General features: G+C 33.9%; 2 protein-coding genes across 4 annotated transcripts in view; one reads left to right on the top strand and one right to left on the bottom strand.

Annotated features, from left to right (window-relative positions):
• Positions 1–17,890, top strand: part of LOC136409784 (neurotrimin-like) — a 168,608-nt gene that overhangs the window by 15,926 nt on the left and 134,792 nt on the right. The gene's annotated exons all lie outside the window — the stretch shown is intronic.
• On the bottom strand, positions 972–2,944 carry LOC136409912 (protein rolling stone-like). The gene is made up of 4 exons (XM_066391766.1): positions 2,642–2,944; positions 2,241–2,586; positions 2,009–2,186; positions 972–1,790 (listed from the first exon to the last, which is right to left on the bottom strand). Exons 1-4 carry the CDS (start codon positions 2,720–2,722, stop codon positions 1,580–1,582), a joined length of 816 nt encoding a protein of 271 aa, XP_066247863.1. The 5' UTR covers positions 2,723–2,944; the 3' UTR covers positions 972–1,579.

Raw genomic sequence — 17,890 nt, 5'->3', positions numbered from 1 at the left:
AAGACACACTTCTCACCCTATATATCAATAAATATTTATTCATTTTTATTAAATATATGTATGTTATTAATATGCTTAATAAACGTGTTTTACAGTTGCAAACCATGCTGTGTAATGAAAAAAATATTGACACTTTCTTGTAACTATCTGCACAGAATAATCGACTTCTCATTACTATTCAACAAGGAATTTCCATCATACAGGATGTCACCAAATAATATAGACGATAGACTAACTTTAATTACTGGGATGAAAATACGCCGATTTAGATTAATTTTCTTATCTGCAAATTTGATTCGTTTTCGTGGGTAGAAGACTTCAGAGTTGAGTTAAAAAATGCATTTTTCTAACATAGCTTTGAGGTAGATTATGATCTATATTAACGAGAACTGTAATAATATGGTAGGTTGAAAACTCTCCATCAACCAGGTGTCTCATAAAATATTTAAACTCGGATAAATTCAGTAGTAACTGTTTGATGACTAGTAATTTAATTCCCCTTTTAATTTTAACACACAGCCAGTGTTATTTCACTTTTTGACCTCTTCCTTTATTTACAAATTCCGGACCGTTTTAAAACAATTCAATATTTTTATGATTTAATAGGAAATAGAATTTTGTTGAAATAACAAAATACTGAAAGTCTTAGTAGGAAAAGATAACAAGGTGAATTACTTTTCTTCAATGTTGAATACAAAAAAAAAAGAAAAAAAGAAAACGAAATAAAAGAAGGAACAATAGGGGCGACAATAGGAACAAAAGGACATGAATTTTACGGTTACCATAAAAATTGAAGAAAAAAAATTGAAATTGAATTTCCATTTATTTAAAAAAACAATCAAACAATGACAAATGCATTAGGGTCACAGTAACATGCAATATTTTTTTCATGCTGTATGGAAAAATGAAATTTGGACTTAAAAAATGTATGTAAAAATAAATCTCGTTAATCCGCAATAAATTAATGTTGATATAAGATTTAAATCACGGCCAAAAACAAGATTTCATTTTTACCGTTTATGAACAGGTAATAAATCACCCAATCCCACAATAAATCGACTTTGACCGTTTATGAATCCAAAATTTATTGTTATAGATTATAACGTCCATTGATTTTTAGTAGTAGGTATATTTCTATTAGATGTAACGCAATTATTTACATAAAACTGTAAATTCTTCCTTGGAACTTTAGACCATTTGCCACTCAAGTAGCTACATATCTTGATTAGCCTTATTTAGATGTCGGGAAATTACAAAACTAATTCACAATTACGAATGAACTATAGATAATTAAAAACTTTGAAAACAAATATGTTTTTTATCTGTGTCTAAATTGAACTAACAAAGCTCAAGGTAAAAAGAAAAATATCTAATAAAAATATCTTAAAGTAACTCTTATCTCATCATTACTAAAAAACCACTTAAAACATATCTTAAAAACATTGAAGCTTTCAGTCCATTATACCTATAAATACAAAATATCCTAAACCATATTTTTAGAATTCGAGATCACTTGTAAAATATCCTTGCAGATTACATCATAGCAAAGTCCTTTCTTTAAAACAATTCAATGACAAATTCATAACATTTGGCCTGCTGCATCCATATCTTCATCTCTTTCTTCGACATTGGTGCCAAAACACATTTCTGCAATTTTCGATTTTCCCAATTGCATGAAGAATGTCCCTCCATGGATGACGACAATCAATATTACAATTGCCACGCAGTATCCTAAAGTCGACAAGGGATGGTCCCATTTTAGAATGGGATAAATGTATTTGTCGCCATTCCTAAAAATAATTCAATTCTTATGTTATAAGTTTTTAAACAAATTCGAAGTCTGAATTAAACTTCTTATGCTAAAAAAGTGTCTTTTTAAAATCAGATTGGATCAAATCCCTGGACCAATATGCTTGGTTCACTCTGATTTTAAGAAATATCTCTTGAGGCATAGGATAAGCGGCCCAATCTTCAAAATTTTATGGGTGGAGCCATTTCAATTACATACTTCGCAGTGCCTCCACAGGCATAATATATAGCAGTCATTGAAACGTAGACCATGGTGAAAATTATGGGATAGATAAAGTGGAGGAGTCTCACTGGATGCCCCACAATGCAGAAATCGATAAACATTAGAATGGAATTCATGCCGTGGACCATGAAGTTTAGTACGGACCAGTATTCAGCTGCAAATAGAAACTTATATACAATTATTCAACAAAAAATACAATATTACTTACGTTTGTGAATGAGAGTCCAATACACAAAAGATATGGTGAAAGCAACAGTCGTGGCTAACACATTGATCACCCAATATGCGCTGTAGAACTTTTGTATAGAGTTAACAAGCGTATCACTTTCCCAAACTCTAACACCCAGTAATGTGCAAAAGACCATTAAGCTTGACAAGAACGATTGAGCGGTGCAAGCTATTAATCCCCAGTTGGTCAAGTAGATTGTCCACTTATGTTTCCCTTCATCAGTCTCTTTGGTGTAGCTCAGAATGAGTATCGTGAAGAATGCGCAGAAATGTATTAATCTCACAATGAGGTATATGATGCTGGGGGTGTCTTTATCACGTTGCCACTAACGTAAATAAAAATATACTAGTTTATACATATTTAAGTGAGAGCTTTCTTACCTCTGAGACTGTGAATATGTTCGGATTATGGTGGAATGGCCAAAAATTTGAAGTGTTAAAAGTATCTTTCCAAAAACCCATTATAGTTGTTTTTTTTTTTAATTATAAACTGTACTACGCAATACTACTCTTACTTAAACTTATTTGGCTCAATGCCAAACTCTATTGTAACAGAATCGATTATTTAATCTACCGGTTAAGTGTTTTAGACGTTTCCTTGTCACGGTTAACTCGCACACTGATATGTATATTCCAATCAATATCGAAATATATGGCAAATCCGGAACATTACTTAACCGTTGGTTTATTATCTGATATGATTAATTTTCCGCTCTTCGAGGTATCAACTTGTGTTAGGAATTCTAATCTCATCGATTATTTGCCCAGACTTAAACAAATTTCCTAAAATAAATATTATGCACTTAAAAAGTGATGTTTGCGGATACGTAATGGGGATATTGCGTGGCTTCAAAAGTTCGAGTAAAATAAAACAAAACAAAGAAAATTTACGAGGGTTGTTTAGGAAGGAAACTGTCAGTCTGATCAATAGGAATGTGTTAGCCACCAGAAAGTATTGACGATAAAAAAAAAATTAAAATTAAAAAAATATTTTAAAAAATCGTAAATGTCATATTTGCGTTTAGGGAAAAAAATACATTTTGAAAACGTGAAAATTCTCGGTATTATACAAGAAAAGAGAGTTGGTATCAATATTTTGAATGCCACGTCATTATCAGATAATAATAAGCCTATGTTCTAGAGACTAATACACTAACGAAAAAACGTATTAAGTTTTTATAAGTTTAACGCACTCAAAAAAGTCACCCTGTATATATGCAACCCGCCAAATATCGAAACTTTCTAGTGGAGTAGAGCAAGTTTACAATCAATCGAATTTTCTTGAAAAGTTACTTATTCTTATAGTGCGAGTCGAAAGTTCTGTTCACCCCTCCCTTTATTTTTTGAACACGTTTTTAACACCATCCTTCAATTTAAAATTATTTTTCAAAATTTTATCCATCCTCCATCTTGAACATTTTTGATGGTCTTAACATATGTCAAAGTTCAGAAAAAAAGATTTCAATGTTCAAAAAATAAAGAAAAGGAGAGGGGGGAGCGACTTTAGACGTTAACATTCTTTATCCTTGGAAAATGTATATTTTTTTGGGTTCAGAAAAATAATAATTCTCATTAATCTAATGAACCGTTCACATAATTGTTTTTCCTATTTATGTCATCTATCAAGCGCTGATAAGAGCGTTTTTCGTTTGAAAAATTTGTCGCTCAAGTACCTAATTATACTTAAAACATCAATTTCGTCGAACATCTTTGATTGTATTGGAGGTCTACAAAGGAAATTTTTTCAATAGTACATTTAAATGCTCATGTAGCTCAGTATGATAGACTTTGAGACCTTTTTAAATGCTTACGCATAGTCATATTATATGTGTAAGTAATTTTTGTAATTTTAATAATAGAATTTTTATCACCAAATTCAAAGCTCACTGCAATATTTCGAGTCGGCTAAAATTAATTTGTGAACATTTTTGTTAAGTGTAATGTTCCATTTGTTGAATTTTATATTAATATCTTCGTTTTTCGTTTTTTTTCTTACAGATTTAATATTAGTAAATGTTAATAAAAAATTGCAAACATATTTAATTAACTTGAACTTAAACAATACTCTAAAAAGTGAAATAAGCCACAGTAGAACATAAGAGAGAATCATTATGCAGTTGAAAGCTAAAGATTTTACAGGTAAAATTAATAATTAAAATGCTCTGAATATAGTGATTGTTTTCCTATATAAATATTTGATTTTAGCCATATTGCAAGCATGATTATATGCACGCGATAGCCATATTATACGCAATCCGGTGCAATTATTACGAAACAGGTTCTATGTCTCTATTTAAAAAAATGTTTAAACATGTTTTACATTTAAATATTTGAATATTACGTTTCAGGGACAACTAACAACATCAGAATATTGTTTAAAATAATACCTTATTCTCAGAATTATAAATCAGTCAACAGAAACACGATTCATTGAAGATATTGTTACGGCGAGCGGGTGTTGGCCGTTAATAAAAAAAAGAGAAAAAAAAGGCCTATCGCTGTGTTGGATTGGCGAGTGATTCATTGCTTTTTTTTATATATCTGGAATAATCTGATATATTTGCTTATGTTAATGTTTGCATGTTTTAATAAAAATTATGGAATCGGCTAGTCATAAGATTTTATCTACCTAAGGAGATCGTTGTTAAGTAGTGAGTCAGTCTACGATTAGTGCGGCTATAACAACGGACGATTGTACTAAGCAATTTTAAAGTGTTTAGAAAGAAAATGATGATTTACAAGTTGTCTTTTAATTCTGGAATTGCAGTGGTGTTACTTGTTACCGAGTTAATAAACAGTGTTTACATTGAAAATTAGTATACTGTAACAGTGTATGAAACGACCTATTTTATCATTAAAACAAATATCATTATGCGACAAGTTTGAATTATGTATCAATAAACAGAAACATTAGTATCGTCAAAATGTATCATTAAAAGTAATATTTCTCCAGGGATTTATAAGTTTTGATAAAACATCCTATAAAGAAATTTTAAATTGTTTGCTGTATATAGTTTATGAGATATGTATTTATTTAACGATGTTGAAATTATATCCAATGTTCACTTCTTTCTCTATATTTTAGTACTCTGTGTAATTTAGTAATAGATAGTTAGCAATGTTAGTAATACGTAATAATATGCAGATTCACGGTTCACGGTTTTCCCAAGTCAAGATAAGAGCATCAGGGCGTTTTCCTCTGCTCACATCTTGCGGGAGGTGAAAGGAGAATAAACACTGTGAAGAACTCAGATTTAGCCTACCGATAGCGACCTTGAACGCGGCCCTGAGGGTATGTTTAATATTTCCGGATAATGAAATTCGTTCCGGTTCAATATTCTCGTATATGCTCGGTTGTCTGGATTGTGGGATCACCTCAGAAAGCTTTGTGACGTATCAGAGACGCCCTCAGGATCCTTCGGACACCTTTTTTTTACACAAAAGTGGGGGCCATTTTCTGTGCTTTGTCAAAATCTACGTTGTTTAATCATGGTAAGTCTTTGCCAGATCTCAAACAGTAACTTTTACTTGTTGAAGGGTGGTGTTACAAAGGATCAAAGAACTCTGGCCCAGGAAATCAAACACTGTGACTTGATACAAAAGTCCAAATGTCCAAGCAACAAACAAACAAGGGAGCAAATTTCCATTAACAACAGGGGCACTACTGAAACAAATGGTTTTGATCTAGCTCACTTTCAAATCAAACTTTCCATTATTTTATTGGACCCCTAAAACCGAATTAACCACGACTTCGTTTCAAGTTTCAATCTGGCTATTCTAAATGCTGATTACCGGTCGATACTTGACAATTATAGCTCGCAATGAAGTAACTTTTTGTCCTGAAAGCCCTTGCTTTCGCTACTCGTAATTAATAAATAGAATGGATAAAGTTTTACATTATCCAGGCAGGCTTTTCAGAACTTAAATTGGTCGAGGTTGGTAATTTCTTTGCATTTGAAGCGACGGAAGGCCCCTTTGCAATGCGGAAATGCAATTACTTGCCCGATAATGGCTGGTGTGATAGGCTTAATATTGGGCATTGTGTGTAGACATAGTGTGAAGCTTTTTAAAATGCCACTAATATTGTCTATGTTGAAATTTAAACGGATTTGATGCACTTCGGGTCAAGGAAATGTTATTTTTTCATTGAAAAGAACTGTGAGAGGTCGGGTCACATACAGATTAGGTGACTGATTGATTTCTCCCTTTTATAATGCAGACATCACTTCTTAAAATGAGAAATTATTTTTACTCCTACTCGCTACTACTCACTTTAATTTGAGCTTTAGGGAAATCCTAATAAAAGCTGAAAAGTCTTATTTTTAGGGAGTGCTTGAAATTGCTAATTAGATAGTAGTCCTTAATGGGACGAAGCTAATTAGGGACGAATAATTTTTTTTAGCAGAAAAAGGGAGAGGAAAATTTTATTGGTCGCAGAAGTTCTAACGGCAGTAAATGCTATCAGGGAACAAAAATTGCCAAGAAAGGAAACCTAAATCAAAAGTACCCAACGAAATGCCAAAAGGAGACGAATTATCCCTGCTAGGGCGTAATAGTCTCATTTATTTTTCCCAACTACCAAGGTTCCAAGCGCGAATGTTTGGAGCCTTTTGGAATTTACCGAATTTATTGGATTTCTGTGTATTAATTTTTTTCCCATCAACTGCCTATTAATACGTCTTTTTTTTATTTTATTTGGGAATAAGGATTTATACACAAATAGAAATTGGAGCCGTTGAATTGCACGCTATTGCCAGACGTTTCGATAAGAAATCTGTTACCATCCTCAGAATGTTTATTTAATGTATGCGAAATCGATCGCTAATGACCCACTCTATGGTTCAATTTTTCAATTATCTTACTTTTGTGCACGGTAGCCAGATATTCACAAAAAAATCAACAAATTAGGGTACTACTCAGTTTCACAGCAAAGTAAATGCGGTATTTTTATTTTGCTTCGGGACGCACTGTATATCTCTTTTTAAGCATCTTTCATTGTGATATTCTAGGTTTAATCGGTGTCTTTTGCGGGATCTGTTCTCAACTTCCAATTAAGGCGAAATGGTCTATGCCTAGTTCACATTATATTAAAATCAATTTTCTGATTATATGGCACAATCTATATTGCATCTTAAGATACCGAAACCGCTTTTCTCGTCAAAATTCTCCATAGTTAATGATTCGTAATTCATTGAAATCCTCAGCGAATTTATTGACCTAAGCCACACCTCTGGTGTCATACTAAGCTTGGATAAGAAAAGACCCGACCTAGTTCCCTTATTCCTATAGTAAAGTGGCTATTGTTTGCTTTCAGCTATTTCAGTAATGTCGAGGAATAGTTGAGTGCAGTTGAAAACCCTCTTTGAAGGGCATAAATAATCCACATTTCGGCTCTTCTTCAATCCGTGGTAGTTGAAATATCATATTACTGACATTTGGAAAAAGTATTGATTAATTTTTATTTCTGATAAACTTTTGTTGTAATGTCTGGATAATACCCTGGAATCGATCCAGTTGAGTGCTGGCATTAAATTATCGGCGACAAGATACTTCGTTATAATAAATTGTTTCGTCACAGCCCTATTCCCTACGGCACGAACTTTATTTCTTTACTGAACCGTTAAAACTCACTTAGGAATGACATTACTTAGATGGGATCGTCCTAGTTTCGATCGATAACGGATATGCCAAGAGAAGATTTTTATTCATTACTCAAAAATGAAGCTTAGCCTGTCAGTCTTGAATTCAAATTATTTACGCCCGTATACTCCCTAACAGTTTAAGTTGGGCTTATCAATTAAAACCAGCTTACGTCTCTAATAATCAAAGGCATAAGACCGTTTTAGTTATTAAGCCAGCTTAAATTATCACAGGAAATTAATTTATCCTTATTTTAATATACAGGGTATAATATTGAAGATTTTTTCTTTCTGTATATAAATTTGATATTTAGATTTTCCGTGTCTCTATTGGTTGGGTATCCAGACGAATCCTGAACATAGGAGATTACAAGGGAAACTGGTTTTTATTTCTTTGCGCCTGCACGGATTATCCAATTGAAAAACTTTTAGATGGAGGTCATAATACTCAAGACCGGCCATCATTCCGCAATTTTTTCAATCTTCTAACTAGAGCCGCTTTGGCTCAAAACGCCTCCAAATTTGAAAAATTTGAATGTCCCGCGTAACTGTTCGAGGTCACGATTGATCAGAATCAAGGTCAGAATTAAACAAATCCAAAGTCGTCAACAACAAGCGTAAATACACCATGTCAAATGAATTATCTTTTTTTACTCATTTCTAAGCAATTTTTAACTTATTTATGAGGAGTTTATTCAGTGAAAAATCAATGGGAAACCTGAGCATAATTATCATGCGATCCGCCTTGATGCCCCACAGTAAATAAACAAGTTTCTTATTAATCTACGATGATAATACAAAGACATAACCTATATCTTTTGTCTCACTCCTGGTTACGCGGGATATTCAAATTTTTGAAATTTGGAGGCGTTTTGAGCCATAACAGCTAATAGAAGCTTGCTCTAATAGAAGATTGAAAAAACTGCGGAATGATGGCCAATCTTGAGTAGTATGATCTTCATGTAAAAGTTTTTCAATTGGATAATTCGTGCAGGCGCAAAAAAGTCAAAGCCAATTTCCCATGTTGATCTCCTATGTCCAGGGTTCGTCTGGACACCCATATATGTCTGTGATTGGTTTGGTTCTGTGTTTTACAGTGACGCTAAAATTGTTTTCTTTTAATGATTGTATTTTTTTTTCATCATATTCTTTCTTAAAGTTAAAAATAAAGACAATAACTAAAAACAAATTAAAGACTTACAATAAAAGATGCTCAAAATTATTTCTGTAAAATGTAACAAATTTGTGTTCAAAAGTCAGGAAAAATTTAGAAGATTCATTAGTCATTTTGGTTTAAATATTAACTGTTAAAAGGTGATACTGTATTAAGATATATTCCGTTCACTGGAGAAAATTCTAGCTCTCCTCAACATTTTTGGCTTGGACTCTCCAATCCTTTTTGTTTTAGGAAACTGCAGAATTGTGAACCAACTTTTTTATATGACCCTTATAGAATGTAGAACATTTCTTCCTAATTCTTCGGACAGAAAACAGCACTTTTGATCCTCAGGGAGGAAAGTGCTACTTGTTGATGCTGTCGACTTTGCATTGGGCCACAAGTTATTCGGGGGAATAAAAGCAGCATTTTCCGGGCTTGCTGTACAAATAATAATTTCTTGTAATTATGTCGGTAGTTTACCTTATATGTGTAATACTTTTTCAACTCACGTAATAAATTTTTCTTTTAGCTATTTTTAGCCTGGAAAAAATGTCATTTCGAAACCTCATCTGAGGCCCAAATGCATTGAAAATTAGACTTCCGACGTTATAGATTAATCAGTTTGTTCAAATATTAGCTATTTCTATCGCATATTGCCATTCGAATCACGTGATTATATGAGCTAAATCTCATTTATCTACGTCGTGTCAGGTTTCAGTCAAAACGTGAAATATCCCTGCACGTTCCGTATTATTCATACTGTGCACAGTGACGTATTTTCACAAGTGTTACCATGATTTATTTCTCAGCTTTGTTTTAGTTTATTTTTTCGAACAATCCCGGAATATATCAGATATGTCTCACGTGGAATATCCCGCCAAATTTGAGCTGTAAATTGCAATAAAATTTGATGTTCGCTCAAAACTGACGTCATGAGATCAGAGTTTTCTTTGCATTAAATCAGAATTCTTCCATCACAAATAACTCTTAATAATTCTTTCGATACGTGATGTACCTACTCAAAGAAACTTTTCACGTTTTACTCCAGTTTTTCTCTTTGTTCCAGAGAAAGTTTAATGAAGTCACATTGGGGGGTTATTTGGAACACATCCAGATTATTCCTTATCTCTCTTATTTTCTGATTCTTTTAGGACCGGGTTTGTTATTTAATTTCAAAGGAAATTTATAGGCACCGCGGAAGGGCCAACGTTGCCTTTGCTCGTAAACATAGTTATTTACCCCCAAGTTTTAACTGGAAAACTCTGAGAAACTGAGTTACTGTACTAAGTTATATTTAGTTTCAGTTTTCGCATCTAAAAGCTTTACTTAATTGGATTACTTATTGCAATACTGCGTTTAATTATAATGAGTAATTATTGACTATTTTTTATTTGCCCGACAATTCCATGATTAAAATTTAGAAGTTTTAAACGGTTTCAATTCAGATATAAAACCGGCGTTTCGCCTTACTTTTACAACTTGTTCGAGAATTTTATTGTTGAGATTTTGAGGCAGATTTAATATTCGAGTCAGAAACCTTCGTGTAATTTGAATTCCCTAATTTTGCATTCATTTTGAAGGGGCTGAAAACCTCGCCAGCTCGAACGAAACAAGTTTGTGCAATTGTTTTAAGCTTTTTATGCCATTAAAATACATATCTGCATTTCAACGAAAATTTAATAACGAAACAATGCCTCTGCTCTACCCATGCCCGCTCAATATTTGAGCCTTTTTTCTCTATAACAAAAAAGCAAAATTATTCTCTTTCAGCTTCGTGTCAGTTGATGGGAGCGGAAACGTTAATATAACGTCGAACACTGCTAAAGAGACGATCTTTTATGATTTTATTTTAGCAGTGGCATATTTGACGTTTATCTAGAAAGAGCAATTTAATAAAAATATATGGCCTGGAATAGTGTGGGAAAGACACTTTCCTCACAATGGCCCTGCTGTAGTCTAATGGCTCTGAAAATCGATTTTTGAAATTTTAGAAGGCAGTGATTTTGTCTTTGGCCTTTAAGTATATGGTCGGACCTGACCGTATTTATCTAGTGAAACCTAGTTATCCAGCCGGGAGAGGCCAAAATTACTATGCAGCAAGGTAATTACAGTGATGAGGTTGATAAGGATTACGCAGTTCCCGGTTTTTTCGAGGTGTTTCAATTTTAATTCACTTTGCTCCCTTTGATTTGAGCACTGTGAAATTCATTAAGAAAAATACGTCCAAAGAGAGAAAAGAGATCGAAATACCTGAAAAATTAAAATCTCAAAAAACCTAAAAAATGTATGAATTCATTATGGAGACTGCAAAAATTAATTCAGTTTATACTATGCACAAAGGTGTAAATGAATGATGTAGACTGAGGCGCACCATGTTCACAGAAACCAAAGGAACCCTCTTCTGAAAATCTCAATAAGGCGTTTAATATGCAATTAAATTTTTTTTTTTAATAATATAATACAATAGTCTTTTTTCCTTTAAGACTACTGGAAATTCATTATGCCTCTGCCTTTTCTGTAGCTTCGAATGGTAAACGATTCTTTCTTGAGTCTGTATTTTGGAATTTTGGTATTCACAAGTCAGAATTTTTCGAATCTGCCACCATTTCACCATAAATTTTATGTTTGTGACTAGATAGAATGTAAATAAAATTTGGTTTAAGACGCTTTGGTACAACGGGAATTAAAATAATTAGATGATATTTTTTTAACTGACTGACAACTAAGAAATGAACAAAACGGCGCTGACTAAAAAACGCTTTTCGAATAATTCCTTAAGTTCTGATCATAAAACATGCACGAGAATTCATCAATCACAAGACCATTTCGCATCAGTTTCCAAACATTTTCTTCACGAAATTTTCGCGCTCCAATATATTCGAGCTTTATATTTCTTCAATTTTCCCTTGTTTTTAAAATAAATGGCAGTACAAGGGCCAAAGTATAAACAAAGACCCTTTTACCGAAAGCTGAAAGATACACATCGGAGAAAGCAGGACATATGGTTTGAATGAAATGTGCCGATGATTTTTCTTCGCCTTGTGTTTAACCCACATTCTAAGACTTATTTTTCAAAACACCTGCAAGGGAAAAACCCATGTCATGCTTGCTTGGGACATAAGGAATTTTTTACCATCATGTCTGTTTCAATATCCATTTCAAACATATAATGAAATTGCCAAAAGCATTTACCTTGAATAGTTTTATTTGAAAAGCGTGGAATAAAAATTGGATCTTAAAAGCCCAATTTACACCTCAGTTTGTGGAATTACCTACCTTGATTTAACTGGAGTGCAACAATAGATTTAGCCAGACCGGCCCTTGGGAGTAATTGCGATTACTTATTGAAAAAACATTATTCTTGTTAACACAGGCACATTTCTTTGTGGAAACGCTTGGGAGCTTTGTATCTCTACAGGGAGACAAATTTATTGGAGCAATAGATTCTGTTCGAAGTCGAGAAACGACCCTCGAGACATTCGTTTTTCGAGAAGTGAGATTACTAAGCAAATTTACTGTGTTTTGTTAATATTGTTTTAAAGAGTTTGTTATCTGTGGTAATTATTTTGTAAAGAGTCATTAAAGGCGCTTCATTAGCGAATAATTTAAAAGCTATTTGGGAGGAAATTTGTAAAGAAAGTTTCTATTGCATCGAGCTTTCTTCCCGAAAACGAGTCGAACTTCAAAAACGGGTTTTTCTGCAGCTCATAGATAATTGATAGCAACAACTAACCAGAATAACTAACCTGAACTAACAAGAAAGTATCAATTAAGACGGAAATAATTTAAAAAATCAGTTCTTAGTGGTACTGTTGTTTAATGTTTTAATTTCCTAAATAATCCTCGCTGGCCCTTCCGTAAGAATCTTATATCGACTTTCCATCGTCGTGAAAACACCAGCTGCAGTCGCCGTTCTTTTCCACCAGTACTTTCAACGATTTAGCAAGTCTTCAAGTACCAGAAAATCCCAAATTATCCAGTTTATCTTCTGTGATATCCAATTTCATTAGTTTCGGCTCGTTTGCAATGAGACCACATATCAGCGCCAACGTCCTCTTGAAACTGCGTCAACAAGGTCACATTTCACGAGAATTTGTGCCGATCTTACCATTGTAGCCATTGTCCTTCAGGGCTTTAAAACGTGAAAGGTCACTTTAGAAAAGGTTGTCAGTCCTGAGTGTGAACGTTATCCATAGAGGTAGTTGTAAATATTCTCTACCACGGCAACAAGTTCTTCTCGTGCCTGGGAAGGCTTCGCGAAAGTACGCAATCACTCGTTGTTCATCACTTAATTGCTGCACTTTACCGATGTTCATATTGCCAGTACCGGTGTCTACAATGAACTGATGCGAAAAAAAAATTATTTTCTACCATTTTTGAAATATGCGAAATAAAAATTTCATTTGCAGCACCCCAATTTTTTCTGCTAGACCTGCTTTCATAGCCTCGCTTAAATAACACAATATAGCTTTTACAATTTATAAATATCCTGTTATTGTTTTCATGAATAGCCGCTATTATTATCCGCTGTTATAAAATTTTAACTGAATATAAAAAGACCAATTTAACCAAGGATCGTGCTACTAAAACAAATTTCCACTGCACGTTTGTACTGCCACGTACCCCAAATACATTTCAGCAACAGCTGTTTCGAAACAGATGTTTTGTTTGCTACTAAAGGATTATTTAGCAGAAAACCATTTTGCTATTAGACAATGCAAAAACTGCGTTAGAAGGCATATCTATTTTCTTATGTGATATCGGATAAGAACAGCACATGTGAATGTCTTTAGTAAAACCCCGATCAATTGTGTTAAAAACAATTGTATCATGGCAAATTTATATCTCGGTTTATCCCTACAAATATCAAAGTCAAGGGCATCCCATTCCCTTTGTTATCTGGATAAAAATCGAGAGTGACAGACTGACTGGCGTCTCGCAGCAACTAAATCAAGGATGTCCTCCCATCCAACAAATCGTCTCATTATCTTCTGTAGGCATTATAGAGAAATTGGGGGCAAATCGTCGGGGAAGTCTATTTCGAATTGGTCCATTTCACTTTTGACCTTTTTTTCGTTTTTTCTTGCCCTAGGCAGTGGTTTGGAAAATTAGTTCTTTGGCTTTAATGTCTTATACGGGCTGCAGACATGAATGATACATTGTTTCATTAATAGTGTTACCCATTTCGACGCCCATTTCACTCTCCGAAAACTTCTCAATTAACGAGGGTTCTCAAATGGAAACTTACTAAAAGCGTTTCCTTTTAGCCACATTAGGTTATTGAAAACACGTTGAAGTTCAAGTTTCTTAAGGTATTTAGAAAACAATTGCCCATCGGTGAGAGGTTACACATATCATCTCAAGTTACTGTACAAACTCTTCTAGATCAGATCTGGCTGCCCTAGACATCATTACACGCTAGACTTACTTTATTTTAGAGTATTTACCACTACGACGTTCTTTCAAGTTAATATAGTTTTTCAGGTTACTAACTAAAACTACTTATTAAAACCTATAAATTATTCAAGACTATTTAACGAACTTAGGGTTACTACTAATATTCTTTCAGGTTCATATTGGATAATCACTTCCCTATGTCAGTTCTGATTACTAATGAAACGGGTTTCATTTCATAACTAGTTTTACGAGGGCTGTCTTTCATATGTTGCATACAAGGACGTAGACGGAAGCGCTACTGAAATATCATTTATCAAACTAAACTTCAATCTTTAGTTAACTCAAATCCAAAGTTTCAGTGCGATCCGTATAATATTGTACGTACAGCAAATTTTAAAAGTTGACGAGTTGTTCGAACAATGAAATTAAACAGAGAAAATTTTCGCACAATAAGCTTTTACAACTTTCAGAAACAATCATCTCAACAAGAATGTCTCATCGAGTTGGTTTCTGTTTTCTGCAATGAATGCGCCACATTAGTCGACAATTTCTCGTTGATGTGGAAAATTCAAAGGTGGACGGACGAGACTTAGCAAGGACCCATGGGCAGGTGCACTAAAAACTGCAGTCATCTAGGAATACGTTGATTTTGTGCGCAATCGCATCAAGGAAGATTGACATGTGACATATCGCGAAATTGAGGTATCATTGAGGATTTCTAAGACTTCAATTCAAAAAATTTTGCATAAAGAATTGGCTGTAAAAAAATAATGTCCCGTTGGATACTGCATCTGTTGACCGAAGAACAGAAAGAAGCCAGTCAATTGGTATGAAACTTCAACGCAGGACTTCAACGCTTCAACGCAGGAAATTCTAAAAACGTGTGTTGTGTAGTCAATAACGACACATCGTGAATTTACTCATATGTATCCGAAAATAAACGTCAGACGTCTGTATGAGGGTTATAAGTCGACGAAAAACCAACAAAAGTAATTCGTTCCCGAAATGTATCCAAAAAGATGGTTGCGACATTTGCGTCAAAAGCAAGCCATGTAACAACGATTCCTCTACAAGACCAAGAACTATTACTGCCGATTAATATGCAGCCATTTGTTTTTTGGGAATCATCGCTGAGCTTAGAAAAATCAATAGAAAATGACGAACATCCTCCACCAAGATAATGCAAGTTGGCACACAGCTCGCAAGGCAATGGAAGTTTTAACGCAAGAAAACGTCGAATTGTTACATCATCCTTCATATTGGCCCGACCTAAGTACCATTGACTGCTTTACGTTTCCGAAAATCAAGAATGGACTGCGTGGTCAAAAATTTCAGTCGCCAGAAGAAGCAGTCGACACTTTAAAAAACGTCACTTTTATCGTACCAACAAACGAGCAGAATAATTTCTTTCAGAAATGGTTCCAGCGTGTACAAAAGTGCATTAATCTTCGAGGCGAATACTTCAAAAAACAATAAAGTCTTTAAAATCTATCTATTGTTTTATTCCAGCGCTATATGATAAACTTAAAAGACAGCCCACTTATAATGAAAGCAGATTAAACCTCAGCAGGTGGCTTTAGAAAGATTTTTTATTAAAGTTACCGAAGATAATCATGCAACTAGTTATTCAGTCATTTCAGGTTATTTCGGTTTTCTCTTTCTTACATCTCACATCACCTTGATAACTTGACAGAATAAATATTATCTCAAACGGAAGATAATTTAATTCCTTATCGAGAATGCTCTTATTCGATTATTAGGTAATCTATGTTAACCAGAATTCACCTACTAAAATCAATTGAACCATCAGTTGATGTATGCAGGCAAATCAAAAGCGATTTGTTATATTGGAAAATTCTCTCCTGATGCTATTCTATCTCGAAAAATGATCGAACCTAAAATTTGAATTAACCAGAATTAACCTTTGCTCGGATTAAAAAATGGCTGAGAATGGAGATATGATGTAGAACGCAACTTCGTCGATAATGAACCTTTGCTTAATTTAATGACTCCGCTTACGACCCCGTTAACAAGGGTTTATGGTGTTCTTATGTACCCCGGACGTTTAACTTTTAGCACATGAATAGTTCAGTAAGCTCAGCTTTTTTATAATAAAGAAATATACAGACTTTGTGCTTGTTTCAGCACTACTTGCACAGCATACTATTTTGTCTTAAGATGGGCTGATAGTACATTCGTTGCAGTTTGTCGTCATACTTAACTAAAATATACAATTTAGCAAAATACTGGATCAATATGCAGTAAAAAGAAATTGAATTGAAATAATAAAAAAGAGCGATTGTTGTTTTAGGTAGGGTGAATCCTAAAGTAAAATAAATATAAATGGAACAATATAAAAGGGAAGGTCAAATAAATATAAATCGGTAAATAAGAATTACTCAATTTCCGATGTCGAATCTTCGAAACCAATTTGTAACATTTTGTCGTATTATGTAACTTAAAAGCAAGCTTTAAAGCTTCTGAAAGCTAAATGAGTATTTGCACAACAAGGGAGGACAGTGCACTTTCACTATCGTGATGATTTGAGGCTCAGTGTTCAGCGGAGGGCATCAACACTCGATGGAGTGGAAGGCACTTTGTAAAGTTATTTTATAAAAAAAAGAAGAAAGGACTATTTGAACAAATGGAACGCAAACGGTTATATCAAAAACCAGCGGAAGTAAAAGTTTTTTTCTCCGTAGGGAGTAAAATTGCCGTGTTTTACCCTCAAACGCGGACAAGTTAGGAAAAATACGAATATTAAGAGATGTTTAAAAATGGGTATTTGCTCAAATGGCACGAAGAATAGGTAAAATAAAAGAGAGCTGTTTGGAGAAACGCATCATGAACGCAGCAAATTTTTACCACAAAAATACATATGCAAGAGAATTTTCTTTCACTCCACTATGGAATGGAAAAGGAAACACAAAACAGATGAAGCTTTGCAAATTTCCATTGAGAAATTCATATGCATAAACCTATTGAGAGTAATCATTACATAGCGTATTTTCGAACTCAAAATGACTCTGCAGTCGAAAGGAAATTTTCATGGAACTTCTTAATTAATAAAAAAAACAATGTGCTCGCAAAGCAAAAAGAGCAAAAACAAGCTTCTAAAAAGCAATCTGAAATCATTTTTAGATTAATTATTGGCGAACAACAAAGAAGAAGGAAAATAAATAATATCTGAAGGACTGAGGGCGCTTCCCGATTACTTCCTAATGCAAAAATAATATTGCCCTCGTGAGAACCTAAACCAATAAAGTGCTTTTATGTGCTGGCACGTATTGATTTGTTGTCAAGTGGAGTGTAATGTATCGTTAAATTGAGAAAGGTGATTTGCCCCGTTCGTGGTTCACGCCAGACTTTAAAATAGGTCGAAAGGTGTATACGTGTGTAGTTTGTTTGCACAAAGCCCTTCATTATGTGAGCAAA

Source organism: Euwallacea similis, chromosome 7, assembly GCF_039881205.1.
Source record: "Euwallacea similis isolate ESF13 chromosome 7, ESF131.1, whole genome shotgun sequence".
NCBI lineage: Eukaryota > Metazoa > Arthropoda > Insecta > Coleoptera > Curculionidae > Euwallacea > Euwallacea similis.
The sequence above is the reverse complement of the archived record's forward strand: the minus strand, read 5'-3'. Positions and strand labels throughout refer to the sequence as shown.